The 16,226-nt window shown below is 37.2% G+C and overlaps 1 protein-coding gene across 1 annotated transcript in view; it reads right to left on the bottom strand.

The window, feature by feature from the left end:
• Positions 1 to 735: 735 nt before the first annotated feature.
• Positions 736 to 16,226, bottom strand: part of WASHC5 (WASH complex subunit 5) — a 28,673-nt gene continuing 13,182 nt past the window's right edge. Inside the window, exons 10-29 of the mRNA XM_080378360.1 lie at positions 15,657 to 15,784; positions 14,662 to 14,791; positions 13,544 to 13,656; positions 12,734 to 12,900; positions 12,039 to 12,114; positions 11,215 to 11,325; positions 10,961 to 11,101; positions 9,557 to 9,637; positions 8,802 to 8,903; positions 7,770 to 7,949; positions 6,949 to 7,073; positions 6,318 to 6,480; positions 5,469 to 5,571; positions 5,278 to 5,357; positions 4,227 to 4,330; positions 3,626 to 3,755; positions 3,409 to 3,505; positions 2,832 to 2,985; positions 2,462 to 2,549; positions 736 to 1,163 (exon numbers count right to left, since the gene is read on the bottom strand). Coding sequence (XP_080234486.1) covers positions 1,107 to 1,163; positions 2,462 to 2,549; positions 2,832 to 2,985; positions 3,409 to 3,505; positions 3,626 to 3,755; positions 4,227 to 4,330; positions 5,278 to 5,357; positions 5,469 to 5,571; positions 6,318 to 6,480; positions 6,949 to 7,073; positions 7,770 to 7,949; positions 8,802 to 8,903; positions 9,557 to 9,637; positions 10,961 to 11,101; positions 11,215 to 11,325; positions 12,039 to 12,114; positions 12,734 to 12,900; positions 13,544 to 13,656; positions 14,662 to 14,791; positions 15,657 to 15,784 — 2,330 coding nt within the window. The 3' untranslated portion in view covers positions 736 to 1,106. The remainder of the gene's footprint in view (positions 1,164 to 2,461; positions 2,550 to 2,831; positions 2,986 to 3,408; positions 3,506 to 3,625; positions 3,756 to 4,226; positions 4,331 to 5,277; positions 5,358 to 5,468; positions 5,572 to 6,317; positions 6,481 to 6,948; positions 7,074 to 7,769; positions 7,950 to 8,801; positions 8,904 to 9,556; positions 9,638 to 10,960; positions 11,102 to 11,214; positions 11,326 to 12,038; positions 12,115 to 12,733; positions 12,901 to 13,543; positions 13,657 to 14,661; positions 14,792 to 15,656; positions 15,785 to 16,226) is intronic.

Below are 16,226 nucleotides of genomic sequence, written 5' to 3'. Positions count from 1 at the left end.
CCTGACCTGTTATTTATTATGCTGGCTCCAGGGTGGTACAAATGGAAGCCATGGACAGCCATCTCCCTGGCCAGACCCTTTCATCAGCTGTAGTGGAGTGGGACTGCACCTCCCCTGTTCTTGCTGCCAGGGAAAAAGGTTGGGGTGCTTAGGGGCGGGTGAAGATGATGTATCTTCACTACAGAGAGGGTAACACAGATGGGACCAGCATTCCTGAGGCTTTGCACTTCCCTTTGTCCCTCCTCCTTTGTTCTTCCTTTCTTAAACAAGGAGTCAGTTTGCTGTCTAGCCCCTCCAGCCTGCCTTAGCTGCGCTATAAATGCCTCTTTCGGAGTAAACCTTCCTTCTGCTGTTGCATTTGCTTCCTCTTTTCCAGTCTGATAATCATCAAGCTGAACCAGTGACACAATAACATCCCCTACTGACTTTCCCACAGCAGCCCCTAGGAAGAAAATTATGCCAGGTGTAAAAAGTTCCGTACCAGGACTGAGAGTTGTACGAATAAACACCTTGCCCCCACCATTAATCATGTTACAGTTGCACTGGAAGAAATATTTTGCCTTTGAATACCATGACAGAACTTTTCAACTGTGTCTATTTAATTATTTTTCTGTCCTCTACAGAGGAAAATTAACTTTGTGTAGTACAGAGGCAGACATCAAACCTTCTTTCACCGTACATATATCCTCACAAACTGTTCTTTTAACAGGAAAATTGACACTTTGGAATCATCAGTCCTGGCAAACTATCCAACACCTTTATTTCCAATTTCTTTGTTCATCTGCGATACAAAAGTCAAACTTCCACAAATAGTTCTTCAGAACAAAAACCTAAATGATTTATACATAAACAATTACATACAGCATTTATAATGTGCAGTACAAAATGTACAGTGTTTGGATGAGATACAGATTGCGTATCATGCCAAGATTTCAACAAGTGTTAATTATATAGACTAGTGCTGATGGTTATGTTTCGTAGCGGCAGTTGTAGGTACTGCCTTAAAGCACAGAAAAGATACAGTTCTGAAAAGCTGTACTCGTCTCATCCCCAGTCCCCCACTCCTCCTCTCAGGTTTGGGGGAAAGACGTGGTCCTTCTCCATATTCATAGAACAGTTCTGAATTCATCAAAAATGAAGCTAGGCACGTGTGCTTCAACAACCTGAAGTAAACAGGAAGGCGCAGTTAGGGATTTTCATTATTCATTCGCATGCTCTATTCATCCATCAACAAGCACGCCTGACCTACGAGTCAAGCACACAGTGCTCATGTCCTGAGCCACCCCGCCTTCAGGATGTGCTCCCGGACGTGCTCTCGCTTGGTGCGCCAAGCAAGGAAGGAACACCATGCCAGGCAGCTCAGGCAAGCCCGGGGCTGGGAGGAATTGCTGGGCCCACAGGTACTGTGCGAGACTGGAGGAACGCTGAGGCCCTCTCTGCTGTCTCTCCACACAGCGCCGGGCTGACCTGGAAGCTGGCACAGGGACAAGGTGTATCAGCTGCAAGACTGACACCTGGACTTGCTACTACATCGCACTGTGGGCCGCGAAAAAGAAACTAGAAGAATCTCGCTCTCTCTCTCTGTTGCGAGTATTAGCTGGGAAATGACTTATTCAAGAATTATTGAAGTAGAGCCTATAGCAAATGGGATTATGACTTATTAATAATACCACATATGAATAATATATCATCTTCAAATGCAGGTAGTGGCATTTAACCCTAAAATAAAGTCTCTCTACATGCCCAGACTTTCAGAATTTCCCTTGCATAGGAAATAAAGCAGCTGCCTGGGAAGCCATGCTTTGGCAGAAAGGGAAGGAAGTCAAGGACTGGAGATGGTGTTTCACTAAAATTTAGGCTTGCTAATCAACTTTTTGCCTTGCATTTAGAATACTGCTAAGTTTATTGTTACTTAATTCTGCAACATCTCAGAACTTCTATTTTATTTCTTCCCTTCCCAAAGCCCCCCAGCAAAGTAGACATTCTTTGAAGATTAAATGGAACAGATTCTTCTTGAATCTGCCCAAAGTTGAAATCCTTTCTGTATTTTGTATTCCTCTCTGTATTTTCTGGAAAATATTTTTTTCCGTAAGGATATTATGACTAATATAGGAATAATTACACAAAGTACACATATAACACAATTTGTAGTTTGTACAGGGTAAAAATTCCTTATGACCTCTTAACAGTGTTCATTCATTCCTATCAGGTAACAGATTTTTCATCTGTATTTTTTTTTCACAGTCTTCAACAGAACATCTGAAGAGGGTTAATACTGCTTTTTGGACAAGGTTAACAAGTCCATTATTTTGGATATTTGTTTACAGATGCTGCCATGTTCCAGAGTAGATACGTGTGATCAGACTGCTAGTACATAACCACAGCATAAACCAAGATGTAGCTCATCTACACAGGACTCCTGCTCAGTACTACATACAGGAGACATGGAATTCTTTCTTACCTTTCTTGGTAACTTCGTGTAGCGAATGTAATCTTCCAGGAACATGAGGGCACCCACGACATCAGCAGGCATTTCTGGTATCTTTTGGCTAAAATTAAACCACCATGAAGATCATACTCTTACTAGCCCATCAGTTATTTAGATAAAATTACATGAAAACGCCTGCCTTCAAATGACACAGTTTCCACTAGATACCATGTGATTCCATTAAAGAAAGAAACAGTATTTTAATTTTATATTCAGTCAAATATATTTTTGTTATTATGTCAAAATATACTCTACTAGAAACACATACTGAAACAGCAGTGATACTTCTACTGAAGCCCTCTTCACAGAGGTGGTACTCAGGGAAAAAGCAAAACGTGGATACCTGGTGCACTGTTCCATCATTGAACGAATAAACTGACCAATCAGAGCCAGAAATTGTTCTGTGTATCTTGAGTGAAACTGCTTCAACAGGGTAAGGAGTCCCAGAACTAAAGGAAGCCAGTCAATTTGATCAGCTGGCCGCTTGCACACCACTCCTGCACAGCAAAAAAACCACAAAACAACACGTTTATAAAACAGAACATATTCTTCATAGCAGAGGCAAATTTATATAATATACTCTCATGAGTTTTTTGTGGTGCCTCCCCTTCCGCTCGCCCACACGTAAAAATTAAAAACTAGAAAAAGAACTGCCTTTCTTCCACAGCAAATGGTTTAATGATATTAACTAAGGCATAGGATAGAACAAGAAAGTCAGGAGTTCGGATTCTCTTTCCTACCGTGTTGTATTTGGCTTCAGTAGTACAACAAACCTGCTGGGCCATGATGGACTAAAGTCAGAAACTGAGTATTTTCTATGCAAATCATTAGACTCTTTTCTCTACTGATAATTTCACATAGGTTTTAATTAGATTTACACACTAATATATATAGATATATAACAACAACTTATACAATACCTAAATTTCTGTTGTACTGAAGTTTCGGAAACTGGGAAATGAGAAATAGGAAGTTGACAGTGGGAAAATATGGCAAGCGTTTTGTCGTTATGTAGATCTGTGTGAAAAAAAGAGAAAAAGGAACACAGTTCTTCCACATATTGATTTTTTTTTCTCAGTTAATAATCGATATGATAGAAAAAGCAAACTGTACCAGGCACTGGAATGTAAACCTGACCTTATTTAATGGATTGTGAATGCCAGCTGCTTCCAGATAAGCTGTGATTTCATATAAAAGTGTGTTGTCTTCTTTGGGATAAGGTAGTGATGGGTTCTGATAATGTGCTTCAATGTCAGCTAGTATTGCTCTAAAAGGAAAATAAATTGATTATATTAAATAAATATTTAAATCATCCCCAAGTAAACCTTACCTGATACTACATGTCACATTACAGGTTTTGTGTCTTTGGATTTTTTACATTAAATAGTTACAAGCAAGAGTAAACCACCTTTTTTTGAATATCTTTTTACAAACAACATATCTGCTTCAAAATCAGCACCACACATTTTCACTGTTCTTTCTTCTCATCCAAATATAAGCTCAAATCCAGGTATACCCACATGCAATTAGAAGCTGCGCTGTCCACTAGGATGTTCATACAAATTACTTGCCAAGTTATTTATATTTAAAGTTTTTGTTTGGATTCAAATACTCATCAATAAAAACCTGAATACAATCAGACTCCATATTTTGCCGTAATTTAGACTTTAAGGATTGATGAGTCAATAACAATTACATCAGTGATACATGCAGCTCTTCAGCACATTTTGCTTCTTACTTATTGAGATTTTCCAAAGCAGCAGCCAAATGCTTGGAGTCAAACCTGCAGGAAAAATTTAATTCATTGGTCATCTGTCGTCTTAAAATCTGCATCTGACCAACCTGTTGGAACAAACGGACAAAAAAATGGACGGGGTGTTATACTAAATGCAAAGAAGGAAAAGTCAAACTAAGGAAAAGCTTCATGAGTATCAGTTTACAGTGAAATAGATTGCACAAAGTCCTCACTTCACCTAACAGCCTTTGTAGGGCTGCTCAAAGCAGGGACGTACACAGTGGTTTGGAGCTACTTCCTCATTTTGGTTAGGAGGGCACTGATTCAGACTGCCTGCAGCCGGAACTGACAGACTCAAACTGTGCGGTGCAGTCAAAAGAGAGGAGTAGTTTCTGGTAGCAAATACAGGCAGTGTGAAAAGGGCACTGAATAGGTAACAGGTATAAAATCCCAGTTGCTTGCTTGTTTTTCACCGGTAAGTGGAAATGCTTCTAACTCTTTTGCCCACCTCTCCCTAGACCTTAGGGTCAGCAATGGTGGGCATAAATACCATCAGAGGGGCTTGTTGCAGCCAACCTCCTCCTTCCTTCCCCGACCTTTCCTCTTCACAGCACTCTGAAAACCACTGGTCACAAATTACCATTACAGAGACAAGATAAAGAGACATGTTAATGGGACAGCTTGTTTATAAACTTTCAGCACGGCTACCGCTCCGACCTTCAGCCTTAGGTACACTACGTTCCCAAGGCGCTGTGGGGAGTCTCAGAGCTCCTGATACTGAGCAACAAGTCGGTCTTCCCAGATCAGATCTCCAGTGCCAGATTCCATTTTTGGCAAACTATTACATATGAATCTTGGTGCTAAGTACTTTGTGGAGTGTGAGCTGTCCATACAGACAAAGCTCTGGAGCTCTTGCAAATCCATGCCTGCTTCACTTGTGACGTTACAGAATTCCAAGTCAACATAATACAACATCGTAAAATAAGCGGATTCAAGTACATAACCAAAGAGCCTAGGAGTGAATTCTGTGTATCGCCAAGTCACATAAACCTACCTTCATTATGGAGTCTAAATATGCTGTCCAGATCTTCTGAGTTTTTGCAATTGCTGCAGAATAAACCTTATTTGAATTTGCTGAGAAAACAAAAAGGGTGAGGCATTAAAACCCAGAAAAAGTAAGAAGAGAAATAAATGCAAGTGTACAAAGACAACGGCTTTCTTCCATCTTAACCAGTAAGCACTTACTTATAATTCCTTTGAGAGGACTGACAGCATTCATAAGTGCTTTTAAAGTATCCTGTACCGTCCTGTCACGCAATATATTTTTCTGAAACATACTGAGGAAATTCTAAATAAAAGAAAGAAATAAGTAAGTAAAAACCTCATATATGTAGTCTGTGCTTAATCTTGGTGGTAACAAGAGCCACATTTTTTAACAGCAGTGAAAGAATATTTCTACAGATGAAGAGTTGAAGGATCCTGTAGTTAGACTTTGTGCTTTTCTGAGTTATGTTAATCAGCGTAAGGACAATTAGCAGATCCCCCTCATCAATATGTAATACCCACTGTAGACAACTATTAGTTTGATTTTTGAGGAAGAACTGTCTTCATCAATACTTATTTTCCTTAAATCTTTAACCAGGCTAGGACTGGATTCTTCTCAGAAAACAAAAAAATGTGGTTTCACTTGGAGGTATTAGGGAAAAAGTAATTTCATAGAATTGATACCTTATTTATATCGTGGTAGACCCAAACAATCTAATTTGTTCATGTCTAGACAGAAAAATAGAAGTCGACCTGGGATCAACTTTTAAGCATACACAATGCTTACCTTCAAAAGGCATTCTTTGCAAACCACCGTTTAATCTAACACATAATTTGGTGTTACACAGCACCATTTATTCAAGAGTACCAACTTTCATAATTATATCCATAACTGAAATTCTTACTTTTGGGTTTGAACACACATTTTTCAAATGCTTTTGATTTCAATTTACCATTTCAAACATTAACAGTTTTTTTTTATTATTTTTTCTAGAAGTTGTTAAACAATAAAAGCATTATGATCTCGGGAAACTGAAATTCAAAAATTACCTGCAGCTCCTTCACAATCATGAAACACAGCAGCCTGTCTAAACCATTGAGACCAAAGGTACCTAAAGTATCTTGGATCTCTGAGAAGAGACGACTGTTGGTTACTTCCTGATGAGTTTTGACATCATACCAGGTGTTCATTTGGTCAACATAACATGTGATTCTGAGGAAAAATTAAATAAACAACCACTTCAGAATAAGCTGCAGACAGTTCCTGTGATAACGTGAGCAATGAGTTACCTTAATGATGCAGAAATTAGAAAGACTCTCTAAGTGTCTCGGGTGTTGTTTAGTCACTTCTCTCTCCTCAAGGGTTCTGTCACCCTTCGCTTTTATCTCTCTTCTATGTGTGTAACATACAGTGTTCCTTCTTAGACTAAACCCACAGCTTTTCTAGACTAACATTAAATTGTACAGGATGGACTGGGTAAATCCGGTTTTAAAGAGGGTGACATGACAGCGGAGGGAAAACTATTTGTTGTATATGTTGGGAACTGGAACAATCCAATGCATGGTGCTGTAATACAAGCTTGTTTTATTACATACAATAGTATGTAATACCACATTTTACATGTATATATGTAATACATGTACAGTACAGTACTTACTTACAGTAACTTACTATACTTACTTTGGGTCTGTGATCCTCAGGATTTCTCTACAAAGCCGACCGATAAATGTTACAGATTCATCCACAGGTGTGAATTTTGGTATAGGAATATGAGTAGATTGGTATATGCTTTGCCAGTCTTGAACCTGAAAAATAAGTTTTAGAGTAATTTGCAGTGTTACAACTGCATGTTTTTAATTCACTATAGAAATTTTATTCCTTTTGTTTAAGGTAAAACCAGTACACTGTAAAACAATATTGTAAATACACACAGCAGAACACTATAAAAAAACAAAGCAAAGGGAAGAATGAATCTTAAAACAAATACAAGCAGAACGTAAGTGTGGAGGTTGAGAGAACTACCAGTACTCCTGGTGAGAAATCCATCTACTCCTTTCTGCAGTAAGACTAGCCACCATTCTGTTAGCTAAACTTCAGATCTATTCACTCCACCACTTCTGAAATATCAACAAACTGTAAGTACTGCAGTCTTGCTAAGCCTGCATTCTCGTGGCTAACAACAGATACAGAGAGGACTCCTGTGATTCAGTAATTATTTTCTGTTTTCTTTGAGAAAGAGAAAGGATATTCTTCACTGGCAAGAGATACTAAAATACTGTTTTGGGGGTATTTTGCTCTTATGTACAACTAATGCAGTGGTGATACTGAAATAATTCAGAAAAAGTTGGGGGCAGTTTTTTTTATACAGTTGTCGTCGCATTTAGTTGAAGTCACAACAGTATGGACTGTGTGCAACAGGGTTCACATGCTCCATCAGTCACAAGCTTTAACATCCAATAATCAAGACTTTTATCAACTTTTTACTTGCTTTTGACTAGCACCTTTGTTCTTAAGAAGTTATTGCACTCCTGTTCCACATTGTAGTTAATAATACGAGACACTTCCTCTTGCCAAATTTTTAAACCATATATGTTGACATAATCCTGGATATATTCAAAGGATCGATGGAACCCATCCATTGTAGCTGCCATTTCTTTCAGTTTGGGCATCAGTTCGCTTGGCTACAGATGAGAAAAAAAAAAACAAAACCAAAACAAAAAGATAAACCCAAAACTTTGAACATGTCGAATACAAAAAAACAAATGTAAAGGGCTTCTAAATGCCTTTACACAGCAACCTCTAGAGCTAGGGTCCTCAAACTTTCTCACCAGGGGGCCGGCGCGCGGATGCAGTGGCAGGCAGCCATCTGCAGCTGCTTGGTTTCCCCCCCCAACCCTCAGCGGGGGGGTCTGTAAATACCAGGGGCCGGATTGAGGACCTTGGGGGGCCATATCCAGCCCACGGGCCGTAGTTTGAGGACCCCTGCTCTAGAGGATTTCACTATGCTCCAGGTAGAACTGAAAAGTGCCGAGAAAGTTACCAAAGGTTGTATGCTATCTGAAATAATTACCACTAAATATTTTTTCCTCCTGCTTTTAAAGTTTCTTTTAGGCTTCATTGGTACTATTGATTGATCTGGGAGATTCAAGAATTTGGACAGGATCAAAACAATAAGTCATACTCCTTAGTCTGTCATTGCTTTTCTGTGTTTACCCGGCTTATACGTATCATGTGTGTGCTGTCATCAATCATCACAGACAAAGAACTGTGAACTCAGAATTGACAGGACACTTGGCAATAGAATAAAAATATGGTTTTGAATTCTATATACTCTTAGCAGTTTAGAAACTCATTTTACCATCAAATAAGGCATTCCAAATAACCTTTAAGAAGCTCAAAAAGTGTAGTGTTTTACAAGAAGGAAATCTGCACAGAAAAGTATGAACTATTTTCTGGAAGGTAATATAATAAAAAGAGGTCCCAGCAAATCCAAGATACATAAAAAAATAAAATAAAATCAAGTTGTTACACACCTTGGCTCTAGGATTAAAGATGAGCCCCCTGTGAAGAGCTAGGGCTACCCGTTTTACCAGCTCCTTCCTTATTCCATCCTCTAGTAGCTGTTTTGGGTCCACCTAAGCAGAAGAAAGATTTTTTTTTTTCAAGTCAGAAAGGTAGAAAAAAAAAAATGAAAGATTTATTTTGTACCAAGACAGATATCAAGTACTTACGATAAACAGGAAACCACTGCTAACAGATGTACTTTCTCAAAAGTGCTTCTCCAAAGAACAAATACCGAAATATTTCTACTAGATAATACGTTATTTAAGATGAATGGCAAAGGTTTGTAGTTCCCATATTCAACATTTGTTCATGATCCATTAAGAATGCTGTACAATTATAAGCAGCCAGTAGGCATTAAGAAGTGTGTATTTCTTCAATACTTGCTCCTGGCGCTGAAAGAGGTATTTTAATGTAGAAATAGCAGTCTTTGCCAATGGAAGAAACAACTCTTCAGAAAAGCTTATCAGCAGTGAAGAGCCCCAAAGATCATTAATTAAGGTTGATTAATCTATTTACAATGAGAACTGTGGGTTCTTCACAACCTTAAATAATTCAGTTCTTACCCGGATGCCAAGTTAGGAACCACTGTTTGAAAATTATACGTAAACTTATTTTTTGTTGTCTTTATCTTTCCTCAAGGTCTTGCTTAATGTGTTGAAATATCTGTGCTAAAGTGCAAATTGCTACCAAATTAGTTTTTCCTACTGAAAAAATAGAACATTACCTTGATGATACCAACTAAAGTAGTTTTCATCATGAGGATACCTTCAGTGAAGATTGAAATTGCGTGAGTTAGCTTGGCAACCTTTAATAGAAAGAGAAAATACAATTTATTGAAGTGATTCAACAGATTCAAATAATTAGTCTAAAAAGATATACATATTTCCCAATGGTAGCTTCCTATTTTAGATTAATTTGCACTGATATACTTCCAATTTTACAGCTTGTTCTAGGCTTACTTATAGTAAAATAATTGTCTTTTTTTTAATTAGATAAATATGGGTGTGTTACCAGGAGGAAAGAACAGGTACGTGTCAGAGCCTTCACAGAGATTATGGGAGGAAAGACCTAGCCAGCTGTATCATGTGTGTACAAAACATCATGGACAAAACTCTAAGCTGATACCTTTGAGCAGGCTAGGAACATAGCCTGAAGTAGTTATTCCATAATAAAGCCTGCTGTCGACGAGTCCACTTCAGTATTTCCACTGGTTTAATACACTAGCACATTCTCTTAAGTTTTAAATTATTAGTTGAGTATCCTTATGCTCAGAATTCAGACAAGCCAGTCTTTTGCCTTCAAGACATTTATGATACACATTTGAGACAACAGTTTAGACTTACAATTGTACACAAATCAAACATGAAAAACTTTTGTGTGAGATGTTTCCCTTTCACCTCCCCCAAATAAAAGGAATATTACTGAATGCTGCCTCCGTATCTGTTTCTTACTCCACACAAAATAAACTGACTCCATCAAGTTTAATGGGGGAGTCTAAACCTGCTGGAAAAAGCTGGCATCTTAACTGATGATTGGAGATATGCTGTCTGAGGGAAAGAGTGACTGGTCTGGTTACGTTTTTGTTCCTCATCTTCCTCTACTAAAAATAAAACCAAGTAAGTTTAATGTTTGCTTACTCTTCCAGATTGATAACAGTGCAGGAAAAAAACCCTAGACAGAAAGCCAATGAGCAATAGCAGCTTCATCTAATCAAATCAGTGTCTCTCCATCCTGTCTTCACATTCGAGGGCAGCAAAAAGCTTACCCTGATGGATTATTCAGTCTTCAAATTTCTCTTGGAACAAACATTTCAAATGTGGAGGGCTTCATTTCAGCCTTGGGTTTTTAGGGTTCCCCCGCCTCAAAAAAAAACCCCAAAATCTTTATGTTCATTTATAAACATATTTAGGTTTTTTCTCCCTTTTTTTTTTTTTTTAATGAGATCAAAAGTTTACACTTTTACAAATAGGAGAGTGAAACTCACAATAACACTAGTCAATTTCAATTCTTACTCAATTCTTACTTCACTGTTAAAGTATAACTCCGTGGAACTGTACCGATTTAAACTTAGGTTGAAGTTGGCCACCTATAAGGTATGGGTTTTCAGAATACCCTGTTTTAACTGCACCTCGTATCGTGGTCCAAGCTGAGCATAATCCCGTAGCTTGTCCTTATCAAGGCGAGTAGGCACTTCAATAATATCATGAGTCTGAAGCTTTATAATTTTTAAGAGAGATGTAAACATGCTTTCTGGAATTATCTGTAGAACCTTTGTAAATGAGAGAATAAAGAAACGCAGTCAGCATATTCTCATTAAAATGAAATAATTCTTCAGAAAAAATCATAAGAGAACAAGACAATTACGCCTCTTCAAATGCCTACCTTTCTTACATAGGAAACCAACTCGCCAGAATAATACTGTGATACACTGAGAAGATCAGGACTGTTTGCTTGATTGATGCGGAGAAGTGGCAAGTCAAGAGCAGAAGCAAGCTGGAAATAAAATTAGTATTTTAACTTCAGATGTCTGTTTTTCTATCACAAATTACGTGCTTGAATTCTCTTGCTCAGACTCTTAACATACAACTCAAAGCACTAGATTCTTCCCTGAAGACCAGTATTAGAACATCAGGTTTGCCACTAGAAAAAAAAAATCGTTAAAAGACAAAAAAGTCCAACAGTCTATAAGGCTACATTCCCCTTACTAATTTTTTTTAAAATCTTAACAGTTGCATGAGATATTTTTCCGTTGTAATTCTACATTCTCCCTCAATACTATTTCCTATTCTTACTTCTATGGAAAGTATTTTCATCTGATGCCAGATCTTCATCGTGACACACAAAGGGCATAGCCAACATAACTTTTGTAATTCCTTCAGTCTCCTCTGATACACATGCAGAGGACCCCATCTATGCACCAATGTCTTCAGCAAATAACTGTAATGAGTAGAGGCTGGATTATGAGACTTACTTGCCTAACAGCAGCAATATAACTGGTTGCATTAAAAGAACATGCATAATTTGGTTTTATATTCTTTAAAGCTAACCTTGAGTTAATTTAATACAGTCTAAAAAATCTGGATATAGAGAATTTTGGTAAAGTTTTGACTCTGGTGACTTCACAGCCTTTGACCTGTTAAGCCTATTTAACAAACACTTTGGTTGACCTGCAGTGTTCAATTACATCCACTGTTGTTTATACTTACCTTTAAGAAAGTGGCTCTGAGTTTTGTTACCATAGATGGACTGACTCTTATGCTTTCCTGCATAATAGATGTAAAGCTGGGGTAGGAGACAAACAAAAAAAATTAGCTTCTTCCCCTGAAACTCTTTATTTTCAACTGTTAAATCTTATGTCATCAGCACCAGTGTAATCTAGAAATGACACAGGAGATCACTAGAGAACTTCACTGAAGGAGGATTCTGGTCTGAATGCATATTTGGTTAGAAAAAATCTGTATGATAAAGGGGTAGGCAAGGCAAAAGAGGGCGTCGGGGAGCATTAACAGCCAGAGTAGTGAAGTAGCACCTCAGAAAAATCACTCATCAGAAGAGTTTGTCTTTCCTTGTTTGTTTTTGGCTGAAATAGGAACTCCAGTACTTTGAAGAACACTTAACTAGACTAAAGGCTTGACATAAAAGCTTAAAATTGTTACAGGTAGAACAGGATAGACAGTAAAAAGTTACAGTATCACTTAACCTGCAGCTACCAACGTGACAGGGATGGCTGTTAATTCTTATTCAAGTTGATGAGAGTTAAATACAGTCAACAACTTACAGAACAAGGCCTCAAAACTCTTTTTAAATTGGAAAGTTTATAGCATTAATAATATTTATGCATGCTATTTCCCACAAGTTTTGCAAATAACAACTGACTTAGAAGAAGTTCCTGCTAAGATACCTGTCAATTAATTGCCAAGCATAAGAAAGATCACCAACTATCTGCATGGAGATCAAAACCTCTTCTTTGATGTTGATAGTTCGGATCATCTGATGGAGGAATTTGCGGGTGTCAGCCAAAAACTGGCAAACTTGCAGGTTAGTTTCAAGCTGGTGAAACTCTTGGACCTGTATTTAAGAAACAAAAAAACCAAACCAACCCCATAAAACAACACCCCCATTTTTTTTTTTTCTGTTCATCTTTAAGGACAGCAATACAAATAGAATCAGTAAACTGACACATTTCTTCAGGATGCTACTACAGTAAGACAGTTAACAAATCCTGGCCTATTTCAGAGTGCGTTAAATAATAAATTTCACAAAGTTACTTGAGGAGGTGTACTGTGAAACACCACACTGAATTCTCTTTCATACCCTGGGAGTAGAAGAAATACGTACAAAACAAACATGGTTATTTTTATTTTACCTTTCAAATTGCCCTCTCCAGCTTCAAATGAATTTATTTTCAGAATGTCTAATAAAATGAGTGATTTACCAACTAATGTTTAATACTGAATTAATTTCTTTGAAACATCCTACTAACCCTCAGCTTCAGGTGGCATGGTTTTTCATGCTCTATCCCTTATTTCACAATCATGATGTCTATGAGCAAGTCATGCTTATATGTAAAACTGCAAAGATCTAAAGACTTACAACAAGTGTTAAAATGCAGATCTGCTTTGTAACTCATCTATTGGAAGTCAGTGCATGTGTATTAAATTATATATTTCAAAAGGATGAGCTCATTTATCTCAAAATTTCTTTGCCATACCTCCTCCAATGCCTGTATTAGCTGCACAGTTTTTCTGCCAGCTGCAGTGGAATCATCGTAGTTTAGAGACATTATTTGCTTGGAGATTTCTCTGAACCAAGCCTGAAGATTTTCTGTGTAAGAACATGAAAAATTTAGTCAAATCTTTGCATGTATCATAAGCAACAAAAACACAGGGAACTTGCTAGTCAAAACAAACAAACAAGCTATACACATAGAAGATGATTTAAAAAATTTTCATATTTCTCTTACATTTCTAGTCTTCCAACATGTAGACCTGCGAAGTGGCAAACGCTCAGGTAAGTTTCACATACAATATTAAAAAACCCCAACTAACAGCACAAATGGGCATTATAAAATCTATACTAAGATGATAAAGCCCTTCAAATCATAAATTTGTGTTTTATGAACTGGTTTATGATGTTAATTGCCTTCTCAGTTGCAATTTCTATGTTTTAGCTACAAGTTTGTTGACATCTAAAAGATAAAAGGAAATACTTCAGTAAGGTAATTCCGCTTTTAAATGGAAGCGAGCGAGAAAATTTCCTGTATTCTATATTTTGTTGCTTTGGATTGATCACAAACACTGCCCTTACATTGACAGTTTTTGCAGTATTCCTGAGAGTGATTTACAACTCTTATTCTTACACCAGTTCAAGGGGGAGAATACCCCTCAGTGCAGACAAGTAGTGAAAGAAGTTTTGAAAAAATGCTGATACAACAGAAATCCAGGCTACAACTTGGGAAAGAATGAGGGGAGGTTAAACCATCCCCATATTTAATGGGCATGATCTTTGCACTCCTGTGTACATAAAACACAGTGATGTGAACTGCGTTGTACATAGAAAAGTGAATGGACATTTCATAGTCTTAGCTGGCATATCTAAATAAAGTGATAAAAAACATTTTTTTAAATATGGTTGTCTAAATATGGCTTACATATGGAATATATGCAACATTTGTAAACAGGACAGCATGTAAGAGACCTCTGTGGCAGCTGAGGGACATGAAAATTTTTATTATTACCAGTATTAGCCTAATGTATTTTCTTTTGGTATTAGCTTAGAAATAAAAAGCAAAATTACTTTTTTCCCCCCAGATCAGTTTTTAATAATTACCATTTTTCTCCACTCTAGTAAGAGGTTTAACTCCTGAGAAGACATCAGCAAGCTCAGTCATCCTTTCAGATCCTTCTTTTTTATAGTTTTCCCATTTTGTTTGTTTTTCTGACAGCATCTGCTTGAACATCTATTGAAAAACGAAGCATTTGGTTTACAAAACTGGCAAGAAGACATACTACAATGGATTAAATAAAATACTGAAAGCAGATGGAACTGACTTACAGCAATTGCTATATAACTTCAAGATCTTGCCAAAATATTAAATACAAAATTAAAAACATTAAATACAGTGCCAGTGTGATAGACATACAGTGATAGAAATTAACTGAATTAAAAAAAAACAGTATGATGCAGATACTGTTGATTTTTAGTCACTTATAAAAATATCCAGTAACTTTTTTAGCTTATAGTTGCTAGAAGACCCTGGGCTAATGTTGTCTTATACTTCACACAGTCATCTCAGCCTATACAGAGAAACCCAATTTAAAAAAAGCATGTACGTGAAGTTAAGCATAATTAGAAATATTCTACTAGGTTAGTACCAGAGCTTTAATGGGCAATCTTTTAGAAACGGCAGAACGCGCATAGGTATAAGAGTTTTCTTAGGAGCTTATACTCAAGATACATAGGCTTTTGTCTCTGTTTAAAAGAAAGCCGTAAAAAGAGAAGTATGGCAGGCTAAAAAGTTACACAGCTTCCTCAACAGATTTTATTATGCTTGTTACCAGGATGTTCATGCAAAATTCTGAGTAAATATAAACACATTGTGTTAAGAATTAAATTAAATTTAAAACGGCCAATTATTGAGAAGGCTGCAAAAGTCACCTCCAAGCAACAGTATTTTGTAATCTTTGATAGAAAACTCATAAATAACAAATCAAAATAATCATTCTTTATGTAAGTGGACTGTGTGGTAAACATACTACTACTAAAGTCTTCAGCTCTGTTCTGTCATTCAGGGGAAAACACTGAAGAAAGCAGCAGCATATTACCTCTTTCAAAATGAATTCAAATTGAGCTGTATCCAGAAGGAGCTGGAAAAGGATCCTGGGTTTGTACCTTGAGTCTGCTAGAATTTGATCCTTTATCTGGCGGAGACGTTTGTTATTTGGATCACAAGCTGAAAATGGAAAGACAACATTTCTCCACTGTTACAGAATTTGACCAAGCTTTTCAATCCTTTTAAATAGACTTTTTCTTTTTTTTAATAGCTTGAAAGCAAAAACATTTTGCTCTGATAAGTCCCCCCTTGCTCTCCATTTATATGGGTCTCCAAACCCTTTTAAAACCCTTCCTTGCAATATAAAAATTAAGGTTTCTGTGGTGCTTCAGCCTTCTTCAAACTCTTTTGTGAGGTTCTGCAAACTAAATGTGAATTTAGTACACCTGACTGAGAAGCCCAAAGACTGAAGTTTGTAAAACCATTACAGAAAATGCATGGAGGTGTAACAGAAGCTTTCTCACTATCAAGAAGCCTCAAAGGCAGAACAAGCATTCAACCTAAGAGAATGTCTAAATAGGTAAATTTACAGACCCAAACTCATGTCAGAGACATCATTCAA

This window comes from Falco punctatus, assembly GCF_963210335.1.
Source record: "Falco punctatus genome assembly, chromosome: 3".
In the NCBI taxonomy this organism is placed as follows: Eukaryota; Metazoa; Chordata; class Aves; order Falconiformes; family Falconidae; genus Falco; species Falco punctatus.
Note: the sequence above shows the minus strand (reverse complement) of the source record. Positions and strands in the feature narration are given on the sequence as shown.